A 21,452-nucleotide genomic window follows, 5' to 3' on the forward strand; every position below is an offset into this window, starting at 1 on the left:
AACGATTTCATTGTGGAATGATGACCCACAAACACACTTTTGTGAGGCACTTTTCCCCAAAGCGCATTACCCGAGCAGGAGCAATGGATCCTAAAATATTACCAGCCTTGGTGCAAAGTAGGCCATGTGCCCTGCTTTAAGAGTATTACTGAGTCCAGGTAGTGTGTCAGAGGAAGGAGACAGGAAACTGGGTGAACCTACTGAACTGATAGGTTGTAGTAGTTGTACTGCAGAGCTCGTGCCTTCCAAGATATAGAAGCTGCAGATTCTAGTTCAAAATACCATCATTTTCCTTTCCTCCCATGTGTATACTGCAATCATTTTTTGATAATCTGTGACTTCCTCTCTTTTCTTTTATCCTCCTCTATCTCCCTTGTGCTGTTTTTTTCATTTCCCTCAGACCAACATTGGTTCTATCCTGGCAGCAGTAAATCCGTACAAGCAGATCGCGGGCCTGTATGACGGCACTGCCGTCGACCTGTACAGCAAACACCAGATGGGGGAGCTGCCGCCTCACATCTTTGCTGTGGCCAACGAGTGCTACCGCTGCCTGTGGAAGAGACACGACAGCCAGTGTGTCCTCATCAGGTGAGGAGAAATGAACGGCTTCGCTTTGAAATACAGGATCCACATTGAATTAAAGAAAAGATCCCTATTATTACAAAGCAGCATCAAGCCAGGCCGTTCTATATATACTTTAAATTATGACTTTTGCTTGTCTCTGAAAAACTGAAATAGTTTCAATAAGTTGATGAGGTTGGATAGATCCGTTCATGCATCCCCTCCTGTCTTTGTGTCTTCAGTGGGGAGAGCGGTGCCGGGAAGACGGAGAGCACCAAACTGCTGCTGAAGTTCCTCTCAGTGATGAGTCAAAACTCTGCAGGTACTCCTCTGTCAGAGAGGACCACCAGGGTGGAGCAGGCCCTCGTCCAGAGCAGGTACCTGAACCTCAAGTCTGTTTATGCAGAAGAGGTTTATTCAAGAATCAACTCCTGCTATTTACATGCTTTCTGTTGTTATTTGTTTGTTATATTTATTTGGTGTTTTGCATATGTTAATATGTTTAGGTTATCTGACTCATAAGTCATAAAGTTTTGGCACTTTAAGGTATATTTTGTCATCAACTTATCTTTCATGATTACCGTAGTTTGTTTATTTTTATGCATTTTGTTTGCATATTGGTTTTAGTAGTAAGCTGAGTTGAATCCTGTCATATCTGTGAGCTTGTTGTAATGCATCGTGCTACTCTAAAATACAATTTTTACCGTCATGAGTCACAAAGATTTCAATCAAAAACTGTAGAATTTAAGGAAATAACAAGAACGGTTTGTTTGGTTAGTGGTCAATGACACGGGAATCTCTACATCTGGATCAACATCTGGATCAGAGTTCAGAGTGATGGACAGATATGTTTAAGAAAGCCCCTTTAGTTGAGGTTTGATTTGTTTGGTTGTGTTTCCTCTGTCTGCAGTCCCATCATGGAAGCCTTCGGGAACGCTAAGACCGTGTACAACAATAACTCCAGTCGCTTCGGGAAGTTTATCCAGCTCCACTTCTCCCAGAACGGAAACATTCAGGGAGGCTGCATCATTGACTGTATCCTTCAGCGGTTCACCTGTATTTACCGTAGAGAAGTCAGATGTCCATAGTGTCTGTCTCAGAGGACGTATTCACTGTGAGTTTGTTTTCCTTGACTTTCAATCATCAGATTTACTGGAAAAGGTAAGTCTGTGCAACAGCAGGGCTCAGCGAGTGAATTATTTGATTTAATCGATACGTAAAAGCATCGCCATCAGCAACATTTTGACATTTTCTTCTCTCTCCAAGAACCGTGTGGTTCGACAGAATCCCGGAGAAAGAAACTACCACATCTTCTACTCTCTGCTGGCAGGGGCCGACAAAGACCACAGAGGTCCGTTTTTACAGAGTGTGCAAGTGACTGAAGACTAAATATCAGAATTAGAAAAATATCTACTTCCTGCAGCTTTAAATGAAATGCTAATATACATAGTCATATATAATTTAAAGGCAGACAGCGAATCTCAGAAAATCAATCAAATCGATGTAAAAAACAAACCCATAATTTGAACAAACGGGCAAATTAATGTGTGATTGTTGATTTTGTCTCTCCAGCCATCTCTGAATCCATGTAATGACTAAATGTTCTGCATGTTTAAGAAAAATGTACTGATACATGTCTGTGTGTTGCAGACATGTACTTCCTGTCTGAGGGTCCTGAGGCGTATCACTACCTGAGCCAGTCAGGCTGCGTGCAGGACAGCAGTCTGGATGACAAGCAGCTCTTTGACAGTGTGATGGTAAGTGTAGTGATGTGTTTCACCCCCAGAGGGCGCCATAACCCTTTAAGATGAGTGGAACACCTCTTCACCAGACAGAAACTAGACTTCTAGGAAACATGAGAAAACAGACTGATTGGGAAAGATGTTATTTGAATGTGTCATGTTCGCTTTGGAGGCACGTTCTGAATTCTGTTCATACAAGTGTTTTATAGCTCCAAGGAGAAACAGAATTAGGTTTAACTGCTGTCACGTCTCGAACGTGTCCTTGTAGTGACATGTTGTCTGACTTTGCAGGAGGCCCTGAAAGTGATGGAATTCACCGAGGAGGAGATCAGAGACGTGTTCAAGTTGCTGTCTGCTGTCCTCCAGATGGGCAACATCGAGTTCATGACTGCTGGCGGCGCTCAGATCACTTCTAAAGGCGGTACGAGAAGGAATTAAGCGAATAACAAGTTACAGATTGATCGATCCTGACAGAGTTCTCAATCTGTACCACACTGAAACTGAAGGACACACAAATGTAAAACACATGAGGTTCTGGGAATGTTTTAACTTAATTATTTCATTGGAAGTTTTCTATAAGGAGCTGTGTAATGTGGGACTAATTATCGGTAAAATGGAGGCAGTGCTCAATCTGTACAGAGTGTTTTTGTGACGATGAACAGGAAAGCCTACAACTGGGTATGTATGGAAGTTTTCTGTGTTAAATAAGAGATGAATTAATATTAACTCTAGTTTAAATGGATCAGTTCTTTCAAGGAATACACAAATAACATAGTTGTTTCTGGGGCACTTCCCAGGGAGTCATTAGGAAATGATTTGGAAATGACAGATGCTTAAATCAAAGTGCCAGAGAAATGACTCCTTACCTTGGAAAAACCAAAGTATTTTTAATCATCAGAGCGCAGTGCTTACCAAACAGATTACTATTTTGGAACCAAAGATACAACCAGCCTTTTTAACCTCGGGGGCTCTTTGGTGAAGCTGTCATCACTACTTTTACTATTTTACATTCTAGTCAGTTTGCTTAGATTTTTAGACATATCAGCAATAGAAAAAGCTGCAGACAACAGCTTTAAGTGTTGGACCAAGCAGATACTGAATGTATGTGATGTTTATCAAACAGTGGAAGTAAGTATTTTATCATTCTTTAATGCTCTCTTCAGGGTGTAAGCGGAAAAGCAAGGTGCAGTTAAAATGACTTGTTGTTTCTGCTTGAATTCGCTGAAGAAAGCTCTCTTATCTCCCTGCTGATGTTGGACCACTGTGGAGTATTCCTCATGCCCCTGAGTTTGATTGACATTGCACCAGCAGACAGCAGACTGAACAGGCTGTAACATGAGCTCAAGGCTCCTTTGTTCGCTGTGTCTGACCTCTTTTCCAAAGAACCAGTGAACTACAGTGCCTGCAGAGTACTACAGCCCCACCACACAGAGTAGAGTTTCCTATAGGCTGTACAGGATCGCGGTCTATATGTCACATCTGTTGTTTGACATCAATAAGAGTCACCTGAGCCGTCTGCCTTCGGCATCAGTTGTACAAACACTACAGCGAATGCATGTGTGTGTGTGTTTCAGTGGTCAGTAACGTCAGCGAGCTGCTCGGCCTGGACTCCTTCCAGCTGTCGGAGGTGTTGACCCAGCGCTCCATGATCCTCAGAGGAGAGGAGATCTGCTCGCCTCTCACCGTGGAGCAGGTAACAACACATCCAAGCCAACCTCCTCCTCCACTGCTCCTTATAGGAATCACACAGAACAATCCTGAAACATCTCCTCCCAGATTTCAGGGATTCTTCAGAGGTTTTTCTTGCATTTAAGACACTGAAACATACAGTAGATGTCTGTTTGTTCCCCCCTGTCCTCACTCATCTCCCCCCAGTCCTGGTGACACACACAGCCTTTCTCCCAGCACTCTCCCCCACATGCCTCTCCAGATCCCTTGCGTGACTCCCAGCCATTTCCTGCTTTTTGTCTGCCAGATTCCTGGCACAATAAAGCCATCATGATAGTGATCTGAGTCAAAAGCACAATAGAGCCAATGACTGAGGGTGAAGTGAGAGTCTTCTCCTCACCAAGACGTTGGCGTAATAATTCACCCGTGTCTCTCTGGGCTTGAAATGTCCACGCTGTAATTAATGTGAATGTTTCACAAGTCTTTATCTGCGTGTGTTATCCTTTTCACCATGTGCCACAAGCACATTCTGACGCATGACACAGTCCTTTTTGGCTGTGCTCAAGCCTCGGGCCCACTCATACGCATAAATATCAGCCAATATGCAGAATGGACCTTTTGCTATTATCACAGGGACACGAAAGTCACAAGAAAGCTTTTCATCACCAGACAAAGACCCTGTGCTGTCACCCTGCTGCTGCTTGTTCTGCCTGGCCTTTGAAGCAGCTTGTCTCTTAATAGAGTTCATTATTCCAGCCCTGGAGTCACTAAGAATGGCTTCTTCTCACAGCGGCCAGGGGTCACCCACCCCGCAACTGCCTGTGCTAGCCCCTCCGCCCCCCCACCCCCATCCTGGACAAACAGCCATTCTTCTCACCCCTGTGACGGAGATCCTGGAGCCACCAGCACTCAGTTCACACCCGCTAGTTGCAAGAGGTGACGGGGCATGATGGATTACTCAAAAGCCCAGGAGCATTGTTGCCCCAAATACAGTACACACCACCGACTCTCTTGTTTTGTTTTCAATTCAAGCACAATGCCTGTGGAGGAAGTGTAGCTGGCAAGCTCAGGCTTTTCGTATGCGTACACGGATGGTGTCTGGCCACAAAGGCCGACTTCACGGCAGCTGGAGAAAACCAGAGCTCGGTCAAATGGTGATTAGAAATAGATTTTATCTTTTGTTTGACATTTACCTCGCCAATCACAGAGAAGCAGAGTCTGCAGTTATGACAGTTCGAAACACACTTAAATGGTCTTCCTCAGCAGAATGAGCTGCTCAGATGGATCTGTTAGATGTTCATACTTTCCATGATCCTCAGGCTCTCTAGGACTTCTCATCCATGTGGGCTCCAAAGATGAGGTTTACAGTTCAATTGCCTTGGAAGTTTTCAATCATAGCACATATGAATAAAAATCCCACTTGTCTGGTAATCCCAACAGGTTAAAATACATAAAAAATCCATATACATATATGCACAGTATAGGCAAGATATTATTTTAAAAATGTTCCCATTATAAATAGTGTATGGGGTGGAAGAAGTATTCATATCCTTTATTTAAGTGAGGGAACCAATACATGTAAAAACACTCCATCACGAACAAAAGCCTGCATTCAAAATACTACTGAAGTAAAAGTACACAGGTATTATTAGCAAAATGTACTGTAGTATCAAAATAAAGTACTTATTTTACAAAATAAATAGTCAGAGCATTTTTCTCACATATTATTCTATCATATCTATTATGCTTTTCTCTGTAAAGTCTTACTCTGAAAAGTAAATGTAGTAAATTAAAAAGTAACACAGTTCACTGTGGAGTAGAAGTATAACATACCATAGAGTAGAAATACTCCATCATTAGGGCTTTTCTGCCTCTGTGGGAGGTGAGAAGAAACAGCGTAGGTGTCATTTCCTCGTGCGGGATTTGAAAAAGTCGAGACAATCCTCTCCGAATGCACATTTATACATTACTTTGATTTGCCTTTGTTTTCCCTGGATTCTTGAAGTACAATAAATGCCGCCTGCGGTGCGTCACTCTGAAGATATGCAGGCGATAAACAATGCTGTCTGTTGTGAAAACACACATTGTCTTACCTGCTGCCTGCAGACAGACGCTGACATAACACACCTTTGTCTCCAAACCGCTATTTGTTTTATAGAGGCCTCACACACCCCATCAGTCAAACAATCGAACATGGTGTGTTTTTAACAGCTTCAACCACCATCAGATCGAACTGATGAAGTGTATATGGTGACATGTTGTATGTTGTTTTGAGTGTACAGTCTGCAAAGTTTCCTCTTGCTTGTTTTTCATGCCTGACTTGGTATCCAGGCTAACTTTTCTCTTCTGTCCTGATTTTTGCAGGCTGTGGACTCGCGAGACTCAGTTTCCATGGCTCTTTATTCCCAGTGCTTCTCCTGGATTATAATGAGGATCAACCAGAAGATCAAAGGGAAAGACAACTTCAAGTCCATCGGCATCCTCGACATCTTCGGCTTTGAGAACTTTGAGGTGAAAGTTCACTCGTCCTGTTTTAAGCTTCATTCAGCAAGAAAATCGAAATCCTTACTCGAAACTTCTCACTCAGCTTCCCGTCATGAGTAAAGAGAGAGTTTTAGTTTAAACGTATTCCACATGAGAGATTTGAGTATTTTCTTTTTCTGCTTGTGTGCACCAGCTTTACAAACATGTCCATCAGATACTTCAATAATAGGATTTGGCAACATTTGGCTTGTTTGGTCGCCATCAGTCAAATCTGTTCACTGCAAACATCCCCTGTGCTCACCTCAAATCTGACTTAAACACACACAGACATCTTGTTTAGTAGTCAAACTTTTTATGGAAACACATTTGCATGCTCACGGATCTTGGAAGTCTTAAAACATGTCTGAAGAGGATCGTTAAGCTATAAAACTGATGGTTTTGAAAACATGTTCTTCCGTCCTGCAGGTGAACCGGTTTGAACAGTTTAACATCAACTACGCCAACGAGAAACTCCAGGAGTATTTCAACAAGCACATCTTCTCACTGGAGCAGCTGGAGTACAACAGGTAAAGATGTCTAATATGTGTAAACAGCTAGAGACATACATTTCTAGAGTTTAGGCCCGTATGCTGGTGGATGCATTGCAAGTAAAACAAGACTTTTCATGTGCTGGAGACAGATAGGGCTGGGGATGGGGGTCGGCCTCCTCATGGCAATGCAGGCAAACTGCCAGAGGTTTGCAATTGGCTCAGTTTCTCCCCCAGACAGTTGTTTTCTTGTAAAATGGGCCAGGAGCTTGGACATGGCTCATTTCATCACATGTCCATGCAGGACAATACAGCCATTGTATCTTCCTTGTTGTTTATATTTGTGCATATACATGGTGTGTGTGTGTGTCTTTGTCCTCACAGGGAGGGGATCCAGTGGGAGGCCATAGACTGGATGGATAACGCAGAGTGTCTGGATCTCATAGAAAAGGTAACAGACAGTCAGTCAGACCCCGAGAGAGCAATGTCACAACGAGGATCAGCCGCTAACCGCCAGCCAGAGCGTGCCGACCCAGACACCACGCTGTGCTTACATTGACCTCCATCTCCCACTCTATTATTATACAGTCTCATTTTGCATGTTGTATGCACAGTAATGTACACCAGCCAGCGGTTGGAGGTATGGTTGAAGTGAAGCATGAAGACACTTGGTGTTATTGTATCACCGTCGTTATAATGATGGTTAAAACTGAGCTCCTGCAGAGGTTCAGGGCTTGTGTCTCAAAGGTTTCTGGGTCAAAATCACAAATGTGAAAAGTTCAGAGGAAGAAGAAAAACTAAACTATAAACATTTTATCCCCACTATTCCTGTGATCCCTCCTGTTTAAGCACGACAGTGTGTAGCTTCAGAAATGTGAAGTAAGGTGTTGCCAAACATCGTGCCTGCTCAGTGAACCCTCTTTTTCTACATAAAAGAGAAAATTGAATGAATTACTATGCTGTTTCCTGGATGCATTGTTATAATAAAAGCTGCCAGATGTGGCCCAATGGGATTATAACTAGTTCCATCATGACTGTGGTGTGTTTCACCCTCTCTGCTCCTCTTGTCTGTCTCCCCTTTAGAAACTGGGCATGTTGGCTCTTATCAATGAGGAGAGTCGCTTCCCCAAAGGCACGGACTACACCCTTCTGGAGAAACTACACAGCCGACACGCAGTGAGTCCACACGCACACACATGAAAACATCTTTCACACATGCAGCAGTGCATACATACCATATCCCTCCCAGGCAGCCCCTCACAAAGACATAAAAATGACCTATATCCCTCCACCAAAGCTCCTTAACCCCAGCTGAAGAAATGCCTTCACCGCCCACCAGCTCAGACAGCCTCAAAGAGTTAAACCTCCCTCCTGTTGCCTCTGGTGCAGCACTGAACGTCTGTCTGTGCGCCACTTGTACACGCCCCCGAGCCGCTCTCACATGCAAACACAACAATGCTGAAATGTGATCAGCCATTCTCCAGGCCTGATCAGCATTGTGCGCAGGAAAAAAGAGTGTCCTCAGAAAACCCAGCAGGGTTTTCTATGGCTGATGGAAAAAACAGGAGGGTCACGAAGTGAGAACTGCCTGACCTCTCTCTGAGGTGTCTGCCTTCACGGTGAAGCATGCGCTGAGTTTTAAGGTCACGGTCGAAGGAGTGAGAGAGAGTGGCTGGGATATGTTTAGAGCCAACATCATTAGTTGATTATTTCAGTAGTTGATTGACAGAAAACTAATCCTAATGAATTATGAATCATCATTTATTTGAGGAAAATGTTTCAGCTTCTCAAATGTGATTTAGTTGAATTGTTTTTGATATTTAGTCAAATCAGCAGATACAGAAACAACTCGAACAGAGCAACCTTACCAAACAGGACTGTAAATTAAGTAGAAGTAATGACAGTATTCATCAGCTGCAGCCTGAGATGTGCTACTGACCTCTCAGCTGCCCTCTGAACTCCTGGAGGATTCAATATAAAACCTGCTTGTGTGTTTAATTCGATTAGTCCTAACTAAGAGGACACGAACGGCATTTCAGTCAGCGCTCTCTTTGTCCTTTCTCCTCAGACAAACCCATATTATGTGAAGCCAAGAGTGAACGACCACCAGTTTGGCATCAAGCACTATGCTGGAGAGGTAATTAACAACATGCCAACACAAACACACACAGATATAGAGCCAAGCCGGGTTCACCTTCTTCCATGAGTGAAAGGTTGGGGAAGTGAGGTAGTTGTTGGATGGATTGCAGGATCGTCTTTGCCAAAATCTGCTACAGGATGTTGATGCCGCGCCCCTCCTCCGCTATCTTTTTCCCTGAGTCAGGAGAAAACGGCAGCACCGTCATCCTCCCCTTCCTTGGCTGACACGATGGCAGAGATTACTCCTGACGGAAGTGTAGAGAAAGGCGAAAGACATGAGGGGAAGATGCACAAATGGAGAGAGTGGACAGGGCAGGAGGGATGGGATGTGTCGGGGGGGGGAGCAGAGAGATTCGCCTTGATAAAGAATGGCCTCATGAAGCCAGCCTCAGACAAGGTCTCTTCAGTGTGAATGTGGCAGCACAGTCACAAGCCTGGCATGGATGTCTATGGTAATGACCAGAGAGGACAGGCAGGCCAGCCAGTTGTTCTCTCTCTCTCTCTCTCTCTCTCTCTCTCCCTCTCTCTCTCTCTCTCTCTCTCTCTCTCTCTCTCTCTCTCTCTCCAGTGTGCCTCTCTGGAGAGTTTAGTCACCTCTCTGAAAGCTCCTTGTGTTATCTGAAACGCTGCCGAGAGTTCAGGGAGAGAAATAGTAGCATCCTCCCATAGATTTGATTATCCATGTGGTGCCAGGGAAGTGAAGTCGATTGAAATGAAGTCTCTCCCCGTCAGACGTAAACTCAAACAACAATCAAAGAAACACGCTTTGTGAGCTCAGGTGAAATCTGAAATTTATTCCTTACTTTGCAAACGCAGCATTGCAGATGGACTGAATTTTGTTTCCGTGGATTCAGCGTTTACCGCTTGCATGATTAGTGCACTTGTGTTCAAACTCTGCATCTTTCCTCTTGATAAACTCATTTCTGTGCATCCTAGTTAACCGACCCTGAAACTGTCAGGCACAGAGAGCCTTTTGTGTGAGTCTTTCTTCCAATGACAGAGGAATGGAGTGTAATTAGTGTGTCTGTGATTTATAAATACATGTGTCGTCAAGTTTGGATCTCATGGCTCCCCGTGAGCCTCAAAGCTTGGGAATGGGGGATGGGGGGTTGTTATTGGACTCTAGTATACACACACAGCTGTGAACACAAGCTCACACACACACACATGCACACAAATGGGCTTATGATGAGATTAAAGTATATATTTTAATATTATTTCTACGCATTTTCCAGCGTAAGATAGTTCATATGCAATTTTATTTTCGTGACACAGAGGCACACACGCGGGCAGACACCCATACACACACAAACAAAACCTCAGAGTGCATTACTGTGGGTCAGGGCGAGCGGAGGAATGCTGTGTTGCTAAGACGAAGGCTGAACGGAACTCAACAGGTGACTGAATTTACACACAGGCGCACTGCAGAACACGAAGAGGCCCGCCCCCTCCTCGCCTTTGTTCACACCGAGCACTCAAACACACATCTATAGTCCCCACTGGTGTCACACTGTGTGCACATATGTGCAAATGTTCTGAAAACATTGATCACCCAGTCTGGATAATGAGCCTCAGAAGATAAAAAGAGTGCATGTAAATATGGAAGAATTAGCTTTATTTCCATGCTGGGTTGACATGCAGTCTCTAAGCATTTAAATTAAGAGTCTATGATGACACCTTCACTGTAAAAAATCATAAACATGTCTGACTTAACATATTTCATTTTCCTTTGATTTCACTTTCACTTCTCATCTCCACCTGTGAGTCAGCAAACACTGCCCTCACAAAGCCATCTGATAATGAACTCGAGGTTCATTATCTTTCAGTCCAATTTGAATCAATACTTTATATCCTCCTTTACATTACAATAGCAGATATCTCTGTGGTTATGCATCATGATTCCCAGACAACAAAAACCCAACTGTAAATAGGTGTCGCTGTGTACTACCTTTATGTCTTTATTATATATTCAGCTCAAATGATATTAACCACTGACTTTTACAGCTGGACATGTTCTGTTGCTTAATAGAATATTTGATAAGCCTGGATTATATTTGGATAATGCTGCAAATCCCTCTGAGGCAAATTGCAAGTTCATTACTTCTGCTCATGTATATTTGCAGAATGCACAAATCATATGTAGTTTCCCTCATTTCTTATTTTGTTGTATTTCTTATTTTAGATAATTTGTTCTTTCTTGTATTGCTGTAACATGAATGAAGTCTTATTCTATCTGCTCTTCTCTCTGGTGCTGTAGGTGCTTTACGACGTGCGTGGGATCCTGGAGAAGAACAGAGACACCTTCAGAGACGACATCTTGTTTATTCTCAAAGACAGCAGGTAAGCATGTCACACTCTGGACATAACACACACCTGTATGATTCAGTTCACATGCACGTTTTCACCCGCTCTGCACCGTGTGCCTGCAGACTCGACTTCATCTACGACCTCTTCGAGCGCGTCGGCAGCAGAAACGGAGATGAGACCCTAAAGATGGGCACGGCCCGACGCAAGCCCACCGTCAGCTCTCAGTTCAGGGTGAGGCTGAAGCTTCCATGATCTAACCATCTGATCCCAGATTGTAAGATTGTGCCCTCACACAGACGTTGAATTGTCTCCCATGTGCCGCTGCATATGATGATCACTTAACCCTTAACATTTGGCTCTTTCCCTGGGTGTGATGAGTGTGAGCGCGGGGGCACAGAGAAAAAAGAGGACAGAAATCATGGAGAGACGGAGGGAGAAGGAGAATGCAGTCAGTGTATTTGATCTGATGGGTGATGGGATGTATGAAATATGTGGTTGTGGCGGTGGAGGGGGTGCAGTGGAGGGCTTAGCTTAGCCTGTCCTTACTGCAGTGTGGAGAGAAGGAGCAGGGGAGGATTTGGCAGGCTGCCCTGGCTTACAGTTTCTAAAGCCAGGGGATTAGGGTTGATGGCTGGGCAGAGAGGGGCCAACCAGGGGCCAATCACGCTCGGCTCTGCCAGGCCAGGCCTCGCTGGAGACAGACTGTCTGAGGCAGCGAGGAGAGCAAGGCTGACATAGCCTGCGAGGTTCAAGGGTCCTCGGAGTGTGTGTTAAGTGCCTGTGTGTGGGTGTGTTAAGGTAAATACAGACAAAACCCTGTAAGAGACGGAAAGTAACAAGCTGCATTTAATCTGCATGGTTTGAAACATTTTGTTCACAATGCTTTTCAGATGCTGCACACTTTAATGTATCTGACATTCTCAGTTTCAGTATTTGTACATTGTTTTATTGGTACTTTAACTTAAGCTTAAGCAGGGTTGGTTGAAGTCTTCTACAATGGATCATGTAGCTGTGGTGGTACTAAACACACATGAGCATGATGTTACTTTACTTGAGTATTTCTATTTTCTGCTACTTTATGATTTGACTTCACTAGATTTTAGAGAGAAGTATTCTAGTTTTTAATTCCCTTACAAATTGTGAAAGTAATTTGTGTCTGTGTTTGAGTCCTGAAAGTCTTATTTTCTTAAAACAAATGAAAAACACACACAAACACAAACACACACACACACAGCAGGCAAAGTACTGAACAACTAATAGCGTGTGGCTTCAGATTTCAACTTTTCTTGACTTTTCTTGCATTTGACCGCAAGGTGAGAAGCATGAATAGATAAGTAGACGTTAAGGAATATATTTGGGCTGAAGAGCCAGCGTCTCTGCTGTCTTGATCTTAATCCTCTTGTTGCTGATGTGTTTCAGGACTCTCTTCATTCCCTGATGGCCACACTAAGTGCCTCCAACCCCTTTTTTGTACGCTGCATCAAACCAAACATGGACAAGGTAGGTCATGCAAATTTCATTGCACCAAAGAAACAAAAAAAGAAAAAGAAATGTCAGAAAGCCCTGCCAGGTCTTGTCAAGGTCAGCGCCTGCAAAGTTAAACCTCCTTGGTGCTATTCATAGCTCCCATTTCTCAGAGCTAATATTTAGTCTCATTACCACAAAGTCATAGACATGTTCCACTTGAAAAGGAACTATTCTTTTTGTTTTTGCTGCAAATTTTCACGAGTAATAAACTGATGCTGCGCGCCTGCTTTGGTGCAAAGACTCTCACTCCTCACATAAAAGGCCTGTGTACCAGCACATTCCTACCACTTTATCCCCTTTACCAGAGGTCAGAGGTCACTGCTGGCCACTCCAGCTGCAGCGGCTTGGCTGATGCTCTGCTGATCTGGCTGCATCAGTGGAATGCCAAGATAAGACTCCAGTGCTGTGGCTGAGGTGCAGCCAGCGGGACGTTTATTTACTAGGCCTCCTTTCCTCCGCTAATCTTAAGCACATATCTGCAAACCCTTTCAAAATCTGCACTTATCCAAATTTATTGGATTTTGGATAGTTGGAGCTCTCTGTGTGAGAGAGTGAATCGGCTGCTCTGTAATCTAGTGACACTCTTTCTGCTACTGTTACTTATTAAAGTGCACAGTGTGGTGATTGTCTCCTTACCTCCCACTCCTGATGCGTCATTCCCCACCTTCTTGCTTACTTATCACCATGGAAACTGCACCATCTTCCTCTCGTCTTCTTTCTCTCTACCTGTCGCCTTTTCTCCATCTCTCTCTCTCTCTCACCGGTTCTGCCTCACATTCGCTCACCTGGCCTCGGTTGGTTGAGATGGAACAAGCTGCATTTCTGTAAATCCTGCAGAATGACAGGATCGCGCGCACGATCCTCACGGGATTGCACGCATGCACTCACACACGCGCAGTGTATTCGTGTGATTTGCATGCACACACTCTCCTTGGAAAACATGTCATGGAGGGAAGGGTCGGCTTGTTTTCATTCAAACAAGTCCACATGCCGTACCTCTTTCAGCTGCCTAAATCCTCTGTTAAAGAGCAGAGTTCAGAGCTCCGAGGGGGATACACCTTTATGTGTGTGTGTTTAATTACGACCATGAACACGTGCAAGCGTACAAGTGCCTTTTGTATCCAAGTGTGTGTGTTTCCATGCATAGTAGCATTAGCCTGTAATTAGACTGACACATTTTGGGAATGCTGCGGTCCTGTGCGAGGCTTATCCAGTGTCGTGTGTCCTCTGGGTGACAATGGCCTTCGCGTGGTCCCCCTGTGCGATTGGACAGCCTGTGTAGAGGTGTGAGGCGGCAGGCATCACAGATCTTTCTGATAAGCAGGGCCTGAGGATCACTGGTGACACAGAGCTGTGAACAATGCAGCTGATTATTCCAGAAAGAAAGGTCTGCCTGGTTGGCAAGGTCTTGCCCGACACTGTTCAGGTTTCTCTCTGATGGCGTGTGTTTTCTCTTCAGTAACCTGATTGTTAATGTAAAATGATAGCGCTCACCATGGTAATTTACTTTTTAGTTCAAGTTTAACTTGACTCAGCAGTAAGATCTTTTGAATTAGGTGTGTGGGCTCAACATTGGAGGATTGTATTTGCCTGCAGTGTTTAGCTGCCCCATAGCTTCCAACAGATAATCACCAAAACATCAATTGTGCTGAGTAAAGCATTTATGCAGGTCAACTTTCAATGCATAGCTGCTGCTGGAAAATGACATTGTCGAGCAAAGATAGAGCTTTTAGTGTTAGTAGACGTTTTGGTGCTTGTCGTTTTCATGTTGTTTTGTTGTTTGTCATCTACAGAAGGCCAACCAGTTTGATCCTGATGTGGTCCTGAACCAGCTGAGATACTCTGGCATGCTGGAAACTGTCAAGATCCGCAGGGCTGGATTCCCTGTCCGTCGAACTTTTAAGGACTTCTACAGCAGGTCAGCAAAATACCAAACCAATACTGTACACGTCAAGGTTGAATCATGTTACACAATGGAAAAAAACAGACCAGCCAAATAAAAGAAATCAACCTCTTGTGTGCTGAAATCCCAAATAAGGAATTTTGTCTTCTGCCTTTAAGTTTATCTAAATGTGTTTCGGTGTGTGTGTGTGTGTGTGTGTGTGTGTGTGCGCGCGTGCGTGCGTGTGTGTGTGTGTGTGTGTGTGTTTTTCCACAGGTACAAGATGATCCTGAAGAGCAAAATCCACTCAGACGATGAGAAGCAGAGCTGCTCAGAGCTTCTCACACTTCATGACAAAGCCAAGAAAGAGTGGCAACTGGGGAAGACAAAGGTGGAGCACAAACACACACACACACACACACACACACACACACACACACAAAAGCAAACTCCCACACACATGCCCAAGCTTGTTTTTGTCACTCAGGAGTCACTTTAGCATGACTTATATTCATGCCCTGGATACTCACAGTAACCATAACCGCTGCCCCATCCTAGCCCCAACCCTTAACATAACTTTCAAGCTTATCCCTAACATTATCCAAAAACAAAGTTTTAACCCTGAGTTTTTAGGTTTTGCTTTGTGCGGACCTGCTTTCTGTCTCCAGAATGGAAGAGGAGTTCCCATAATGCAGCTGTGTGAACATGTTTTGTCCCCACAGTGTCAGTACAAGTACAAACTGGGCTGAGGGATCAGGTGAAATGTCACTCTATGTTTTCTACTAAAATGGACTCACCAATCAATCACCTACATGCCGTTCAAAACATGCCCAACAACTCAGAAATCACTGTTTTTCTCATATTTTTCTAAATGTGCGGGATACGGACGATGAGTCCGCAGGAAATCATGATATACTGGTTCAGTCTGGTGTCTTCTGGGAATGACTCTTTCTCAAGAAGTCAAGCTGCTGTCATTCCCGAGCTGTTAATGTGTGCCACAGTTTGGACGGCCCCAGCTGTGACTCATGTCCCAAAGATTTTTCTGGCCGGTTGTGGTCAATCTACTGCTCTCCTGTTGACAACCACACAGTTACATGGCTACTCCTAAAAACCCTGACACCAACAACTGTTACTGTAACTGCAGCCCAGCGCGTGGGCTTACAGTAATCCTGAGGCAGCTTTATTGTAGCTGGAAGAGTGTTAGCCTCTTGACACTCACCGATTTAATAAACTAAACTCCCGGCGAGCGATTTGGAGGCGGTGATGAAGCGTTGCAGAGGTTAGAGGAAAGCCACATCTCATGCATTCGTCTTTAGAAAAATCTGTTGCAGCTCTTCTGATTCTTATCTTTCCCCTCTCTGCGCCTCTCTGCTCTCGCTGCCTCTTAATTTCAAACAATCATCTACTAACCCTCACAAAGCCCTCTCGTTTGTCTCTGCACTCTCATTGAATGATTAACCTTTAATGATTTGTTTGATCCGACAGCAAAACCTCGTTGCTTCATGTTGAACTCAGCAAAGTTGCAGCAGCAGAGAGGGGATATAAATAAAACAGTTTTATGGGCTTTCTTAAATATCAGCTTGTCACTAAATCCACATTTGTCCCACTGTTACATCCTGCTCTAAGTTGTGGTTCCTCCGGCGGCCGTTAGATCACTGAGACGTTTCAAATTTGTTGGTTCCCTTTTGGACAGTTTTGTTGTAATGCCCTGTTTGGCTGGCACACTATGAATAGCATCAGCTGCACACATGGCATGCTGAAATATACGTCGAGACCAAAAATGTTTGATGTGAACCACATGTTGGTTCATAATAAACATATAACTGGTGCATAACCACTAATGTGCACATGCCTGTGTATATTAAAGTTGTCACACATGCACACAGTTTGTCTGGAGTCAGAGTGTATTACTGAGTTCAGAGAGAGAAATCATTTTTCCTGTGCGTGGGTTCAACTTTTTTATGCGTCCAGGGTCCGCTCTTTGACCTCTGGCTGACTCTGCTGATGATTGCTCCACTTTACACTGTATATATAAGGAGTATGTGTATATCATGTGTTTTATACTTACATAGAAGGAGAAGGAGAAAGGAGAGCACTGTTTCAAATTCAGTCCGGCCGAATCTGTGTCAGATTTTGTGTGTTTTTGACAGCAGTGTCATATTTTTGGGCTCAGGGAAATGTAGTGTGGGTTGTGGGAAGGGGGCTGAGAGACAGAAGGGGGCTACATTTCCTTTGGAGAAACAATCTGTGTGTAATTATATACGTGCTGATTGTGTGCAGAGGAAGTGTGTGCCCAGAATTAGGGGCTTGTGTGACGTTGCACGGATTGTGTGTGTGTGTGTGTGTGTGTGTGTGTACGTACGTTTGCGAGCCATTTGTTTTACAGACGAGGGAAGGATGTGGACGAAGTGGAAGCTTCCTCCTCTCACAGACTTTCCAGAGGCAGGCAGGGCCGCAGCTGTGGGATCCTTTGATTAGTGGAACATCTGGGACACAAACACACACACAGTCACTCAAAGGTCTCTCCCCCTTGTAGACTCAGTTGATCCTAAAGGCAAGCAACAGATATCGCATTATCACATAAACCCAGATAGGCAGCTGGTTGGTTCTCCCAGCCGGCTCACATGGTCAGACAGACCAAATCTGATTATGTTTTATAATGTCACGTCGCTACTGTGTGTTCATTTCTCGTTTAAGGTTAGGAGGAGGTGTAGGCTGTCAAATGTCCCACAGAGGCCGTTTCAACTTTGAAAAAGAGTCTCTAGGAGCGAGGGAAGGGTTAACTAAACTCTTTCTCCTTCCCTTCATAAGAGCAAGGAGGGGTGTGGCTTTCTATCTGGACACCAGCCACCATCCCTCCCCCTCATCCCTCCATCCCTCCTCTCCCTACCTCACCCTCCCCTCCCTCTCTGTGCCTCTCTGCCTGTGCACGTCAGTCGAGCTACCAACGCAGCGGTAGCAGCAGCAGCAGCAGCAGCAGCAGCAGCAGCAGCAGCAGCTCAGGAAGGACGCCTGAACACAATGAGGCTCTGCAGCAGCGGCATTAGCGGCGACACTGCAGTCTCGGTGCCAGTTTTCCTCTCTGCTCTGCTCTGCAGTCAGGGCGAGTGGCGAGCCTGCTAGCCTCAGCTGCACCACAGTTTCCTCTGCAGCGGGCACAGACTGCTGCCAACAGACAACAGGGGCCCTTCACATCTCTGTGGGCCCTCTTTTGCAGCCTTACCAAGAAGAGGAACTAATCCATCCCATTTCCTTCCACCACCCCCCACACCCCAACCCCCATCCTCCCCTCTCTGTGTCTCTCTGTCTCTGTCACTCCCCGTCGGCCGTGGCGCTGCTCGTCCCGCAGGTGTTCTTGAAGGAGGCCCTGGAGCAAAGGCTGGAGAAGGAGAGGGAAGAGGTGCGGCGCAGGGCTGGCATGGTGATCCGCGCCCACATCCTCAGCTATGTGGCAAGGTGAGCGGTGGAGTGTGGAGGAGGGGTGCAGGGCTGAGTGGCAGCGACAGTTGTCAGTGTTTGTTTTGTAATAGAGGTGTACAGCCTGGGTGTGTTTGGGGAGGGCTTGGATTATGTGCATATGTGCATGCCTTTGCACACGTGTTTACCTTTTTGTCTGTGTGTGTTATGTGGGTTCATATACAGTATCAGTGCATGTTGTACGCATACAGATTCGCTAGTGCATGAAAGGTATACAGTTATTTCAGTTTAGTAAAGTGAAATATGTATGAACCTCTTCAAGCTTGCTGACTCGCCGGTGGTTCACTTATTACGGACTCATGCATTGTTCAAATCTACTGAACTTTTAAAGAAATTTAGAGTCCCAGAGTTTCCAAAGATACCAATTGTGTCAGCAGAATTTTGGAGGACTGTGTCGCACTTACTACAAAGTTCTTGGACTCCACACAGGTGTGCGAATCATAAACTCTGATTGCAAAAAATCTGCACTGTGGATCACTTTTACCCACTTTGTTTTACGATGTTTCAGTCCTGAGATCCTAATCAAGTACAGTCTTCTCAAATGCATCTAAAATGATGCACAAGACATCCAGAGTCGATCTATATAATATAATGGTGCCCTAAAAAACACACAAGTCTTTAGATTGAATGTTTCGACAGTGAGGAATGAGATCAATCTTAAAGCCACTTATGAAGTAAAAGAAGGGAGGAACTGGAAGTTACATGATGATTACAATGTCTGAAGCACTTGGTTAGTATGTTTTGAAAAGACCTGATCTGGAGTGATGTGCACGTCACGCCCCTTAGTTGGACAGACTTAGCTATATGCGGGCATGAACAAGACTTTAATTTGTTGCTACACTATCAGCAGTTCAGCTGATGTTTATTTTCGCTGAATAAATCTCAACCTTTTCAGCCTGAGCAGCAAGTTTCTTTCATCACTCTGCCTGTCAGACAGGACATCCATCACTGTGGTGGTTAAAAAAACCTGCACATGCAGACACCCCGAGGCATGTACCGTAATATAGATGTGCCCCACCTGCATGCTGCTCTATGTAAGGTCACATACAGTCCTATGAAAGGCTCCATTGGGAGAGTATAATGGGACTGATGACAGCGTCCAGGTTGCGAGTTCCCATCCCTTCAGAGCCGCTCCTACTAAAGACAGAGGCTCGGGAAGTTCCCTAAAGACACAAGTAAAGCCTTTGTATTATTCTGTGTAACATTATCTCTGTCCTGAGACCAGTCAGAGGCCATGGAGTGATTACTGCGGAGACTAGGCCAGAATAAGGGTCAGAGAGTCACAGCAGTGTGTGTGGTCCTTTACAAGTCACGTGCGTTTGTGTGCGCGTGTGTTTTATACGTGTGTGTATTCAATGCATGCACAGTGGGTGGGTGATGGGGCTTAGTCACAGGGCTAAACAGAGCAGCCCACACGGCCGCAATGGAACAGCACAAGCTCATCAGACTCTAAACATTGCGCAGTTCACAATGTACAGGCTTTTTTACCAGTGTGTTTATTTAAACAGAGAATGCCAGCGGGCTGCACAAGCGTCACAAATATGTCTGTGGTGACACACAATGTTCTCAGATAATGTTGGATTAGATACGGGACTGTGCTTGGATGCTGACTGCCAATGTGTGCCTTTGATTTCCTCATCAGGAAACAGTACAAGAGGGTTTTATCCAGCGTCGTCACCATCCAGAAGAACTACCGCGCTCACTTTTGGAGACGCGCCTTCCTGCGCCTGCGCGTGGCGTCCGTCATCTTGCAGAAACACCACAGAGGCCAGCTGGGCCGAGCCCTCTATCGCCAGCTCCAGGGGGAGAAACAGAAGCGAGAGGAGGAGGAGAGGAGGCGAGTAGAGGAGGAGAGGAGGAGGATGGAGGAGGAGAGGAGACGACGGGAGGAGGAGGAGGAGAAGAGGAAGAGGGAGGAGGAGGAGGAGAGGCAGCGGCAGATGGACGAGGAAATAAAGAGGAGGGAGGAAGAGGAGGAGTTGATGAGGAAGGAAGAGCTGAGATTGATGAAGGAGAAAGAGGAGAAAATGGCAGCTAAAGCAGAGGAGAAGAGGTAGAGTGACTTTTTGTGATACGATGAAGAAGCGTTTATTGATCATTCCTTTATGAGTACATTTGTCAACCCGATGTTTTTTATCTTGTTTGTAGGAACTCGCTGGTAAACGGTGTTTCTCAGAAGGTAAATCTTTTTCAATTAACCCTAAAAACAAAAACAATATTATTCACATAACTAAACACGTCATGAGGCGTGAGTGTGGCGGCATGAAGTATTTAATATGTCCCTCCGTCTTTCCTTGTCCCGTCTACAGAAGGAGCTGTCTCAAACTCTGTCCAACAGTCACACCTCCGAGGAGGAGAGCCGTCAGATGGAGGAGATCCTGCGGCTGGAGAGGGAGATCGAGCGTCTGCAGAAGCAGCAGGAAGACGGCGTCTCTCTCCTCGGAGATGTCTCTCAGGAGGAGCGACGCCAAATGAGAGACGCCGAGATCTACAGACTGGAGAAGGAAGCCTCCCGTGTGGCGACAGAGTTTCTGGAGCTCCTGGACTTTGGCGGTTTGGAGCCGTCCCTCTCGAGTGAGGAGAACCTCCACGACCCGACTGAATCTACCGCCCCTCTGGCTGAGGAGGAGGTGGATGAGGGTTTCCACGCTGAGGACGAGTGCATTCCTTTGCCTGACTTCCCTCCTCCGGCTGTGGTTCCTCTGGACAAGGAGGTGTTCCACAGTATTCCCCCTCCTCCGCCTGCCTTTGCAGAAGGACTAGTGGACACCCCTTCCTCAGCCTCCTCTCCTGCACCGGGAAAGCTCTCCTCACTTACCCCCAATGGACTGAGCAGCGCCCCTCCTCACACAGACTCCCAAACTTCCAGAGCTTCTCCTCCTGCTGTCATCACTAATGGAGAAAGGCAGTCGTGCCAGACGGCCAGCAGGGGGTCAGACTTTGAGCCTGTGAGCGAGGAGCCGTCCCACTCAAACCTGCCAGACACAGAGTCGGACTACGACCAGGAGGAGTTTGAGGAGGCTCACGGGAGCTCGGGCGCTAGCATCAATGATGGCCATATCACAGATGAGGAGGTGTTACGAAAATCCTCATGCACCCAAAACAGCCTGGACTCCTTCAGAGGCAGCTCGGACTCGG

General features: G+C 45.5%; 1 protein-coding gene across 1 annotated transcript in view; it reads left to right on the forward strand.

Annotated features, from left to right (window-relative positions):
* Nucleotides 1–21,452, forward strand: part of myo10l3 (myosin X, like 3) — a 55,901-nt gene that overhangs the window by 24,095 nt on the left and 10,354 nt on the right. Inside the window, exons 4-25 of the mRNA XM_076746802.1 lie at nt 401–588; nt 804–938; nt 1,472–1,596; nt 1,709–1,722; nt 1,828–1,912; nt 2,212–2,318; nt 2,595–2,724; nt 3,878–3,996; nt 6,336–6,482; nt 6,921–7,021; nt 7,367–7,433; nt 8,066–8,158; nt 9,051–9,119; nt 11,379–11,461; nt 11,551–11,659; nt 12,848–12,928; nt 14,749–14,873; nt 15,114–15,228; nt 18,187–18,293; nt 19,957–20,367; nt 20,463–20,493; nt 20,624–21,451. Of these exons, the coding sequence (XP_076602917.1) occupies nt 401–588; nt 804–938; nt 1,472–1,596; nt 1,709–1,722; nt 1,828–1,912; nt 2,212–2,318; nt 2,595–2,724; nt 3,878–3,996; nt 6,336–6,482; nt 6,921–7,021; nt 7,367–7,433; nt 8,066–8,158; nt 9,051–9,119; nt 11,379–11,461; nt 11,551–11,659; nt 12,848–12,928; nt 14,749–14,873; nt 15,114–15,228; nt 18,187–18,293; nt 19,957–20,367; nt 20,463–20,493; nt 20,624–21,451 (3,270 nt within the window). The remainder of the gene's footprint in view (nt 1–400; nt 589–803; nt 939–1,471; nt 1,597–1,708; nt 1,723–1,827; nt 1,913–2,211; nt 2,319–2,594; nt 2,725–3,877; nt 3,997–6,335; nt 6,483–6,920; nt 7,022–7,366; nt 7,434–8,065; nt 8,159–9,050; nt 9,120–11,378; nt 11,462–11,550; nt 11,660–12,847; nt 12,929–14,748; nt 14,874–15,113; nt 15,229–18,186; nt 18,294–19,956; nt 20,368–20,462; nt 20,494–20,623; nt 21,452) is intronic.

This window comes from Chaetodon auriga, chromosome 13 (assembly GCF_051107435.1).
Source record: "Chaetodon auriga isolate fChaAug3 chromosome 13, fChaAug3.hap1, whole genome shotgun sequence".
In the NCBI taxonomy this organism is placed as follows: Eukaryota; Metazoa; Chordata; class Actinopteri; order Chaetodontiformes; family Chaetodontidae; genus Chaetodon; species Chaetodon auriga.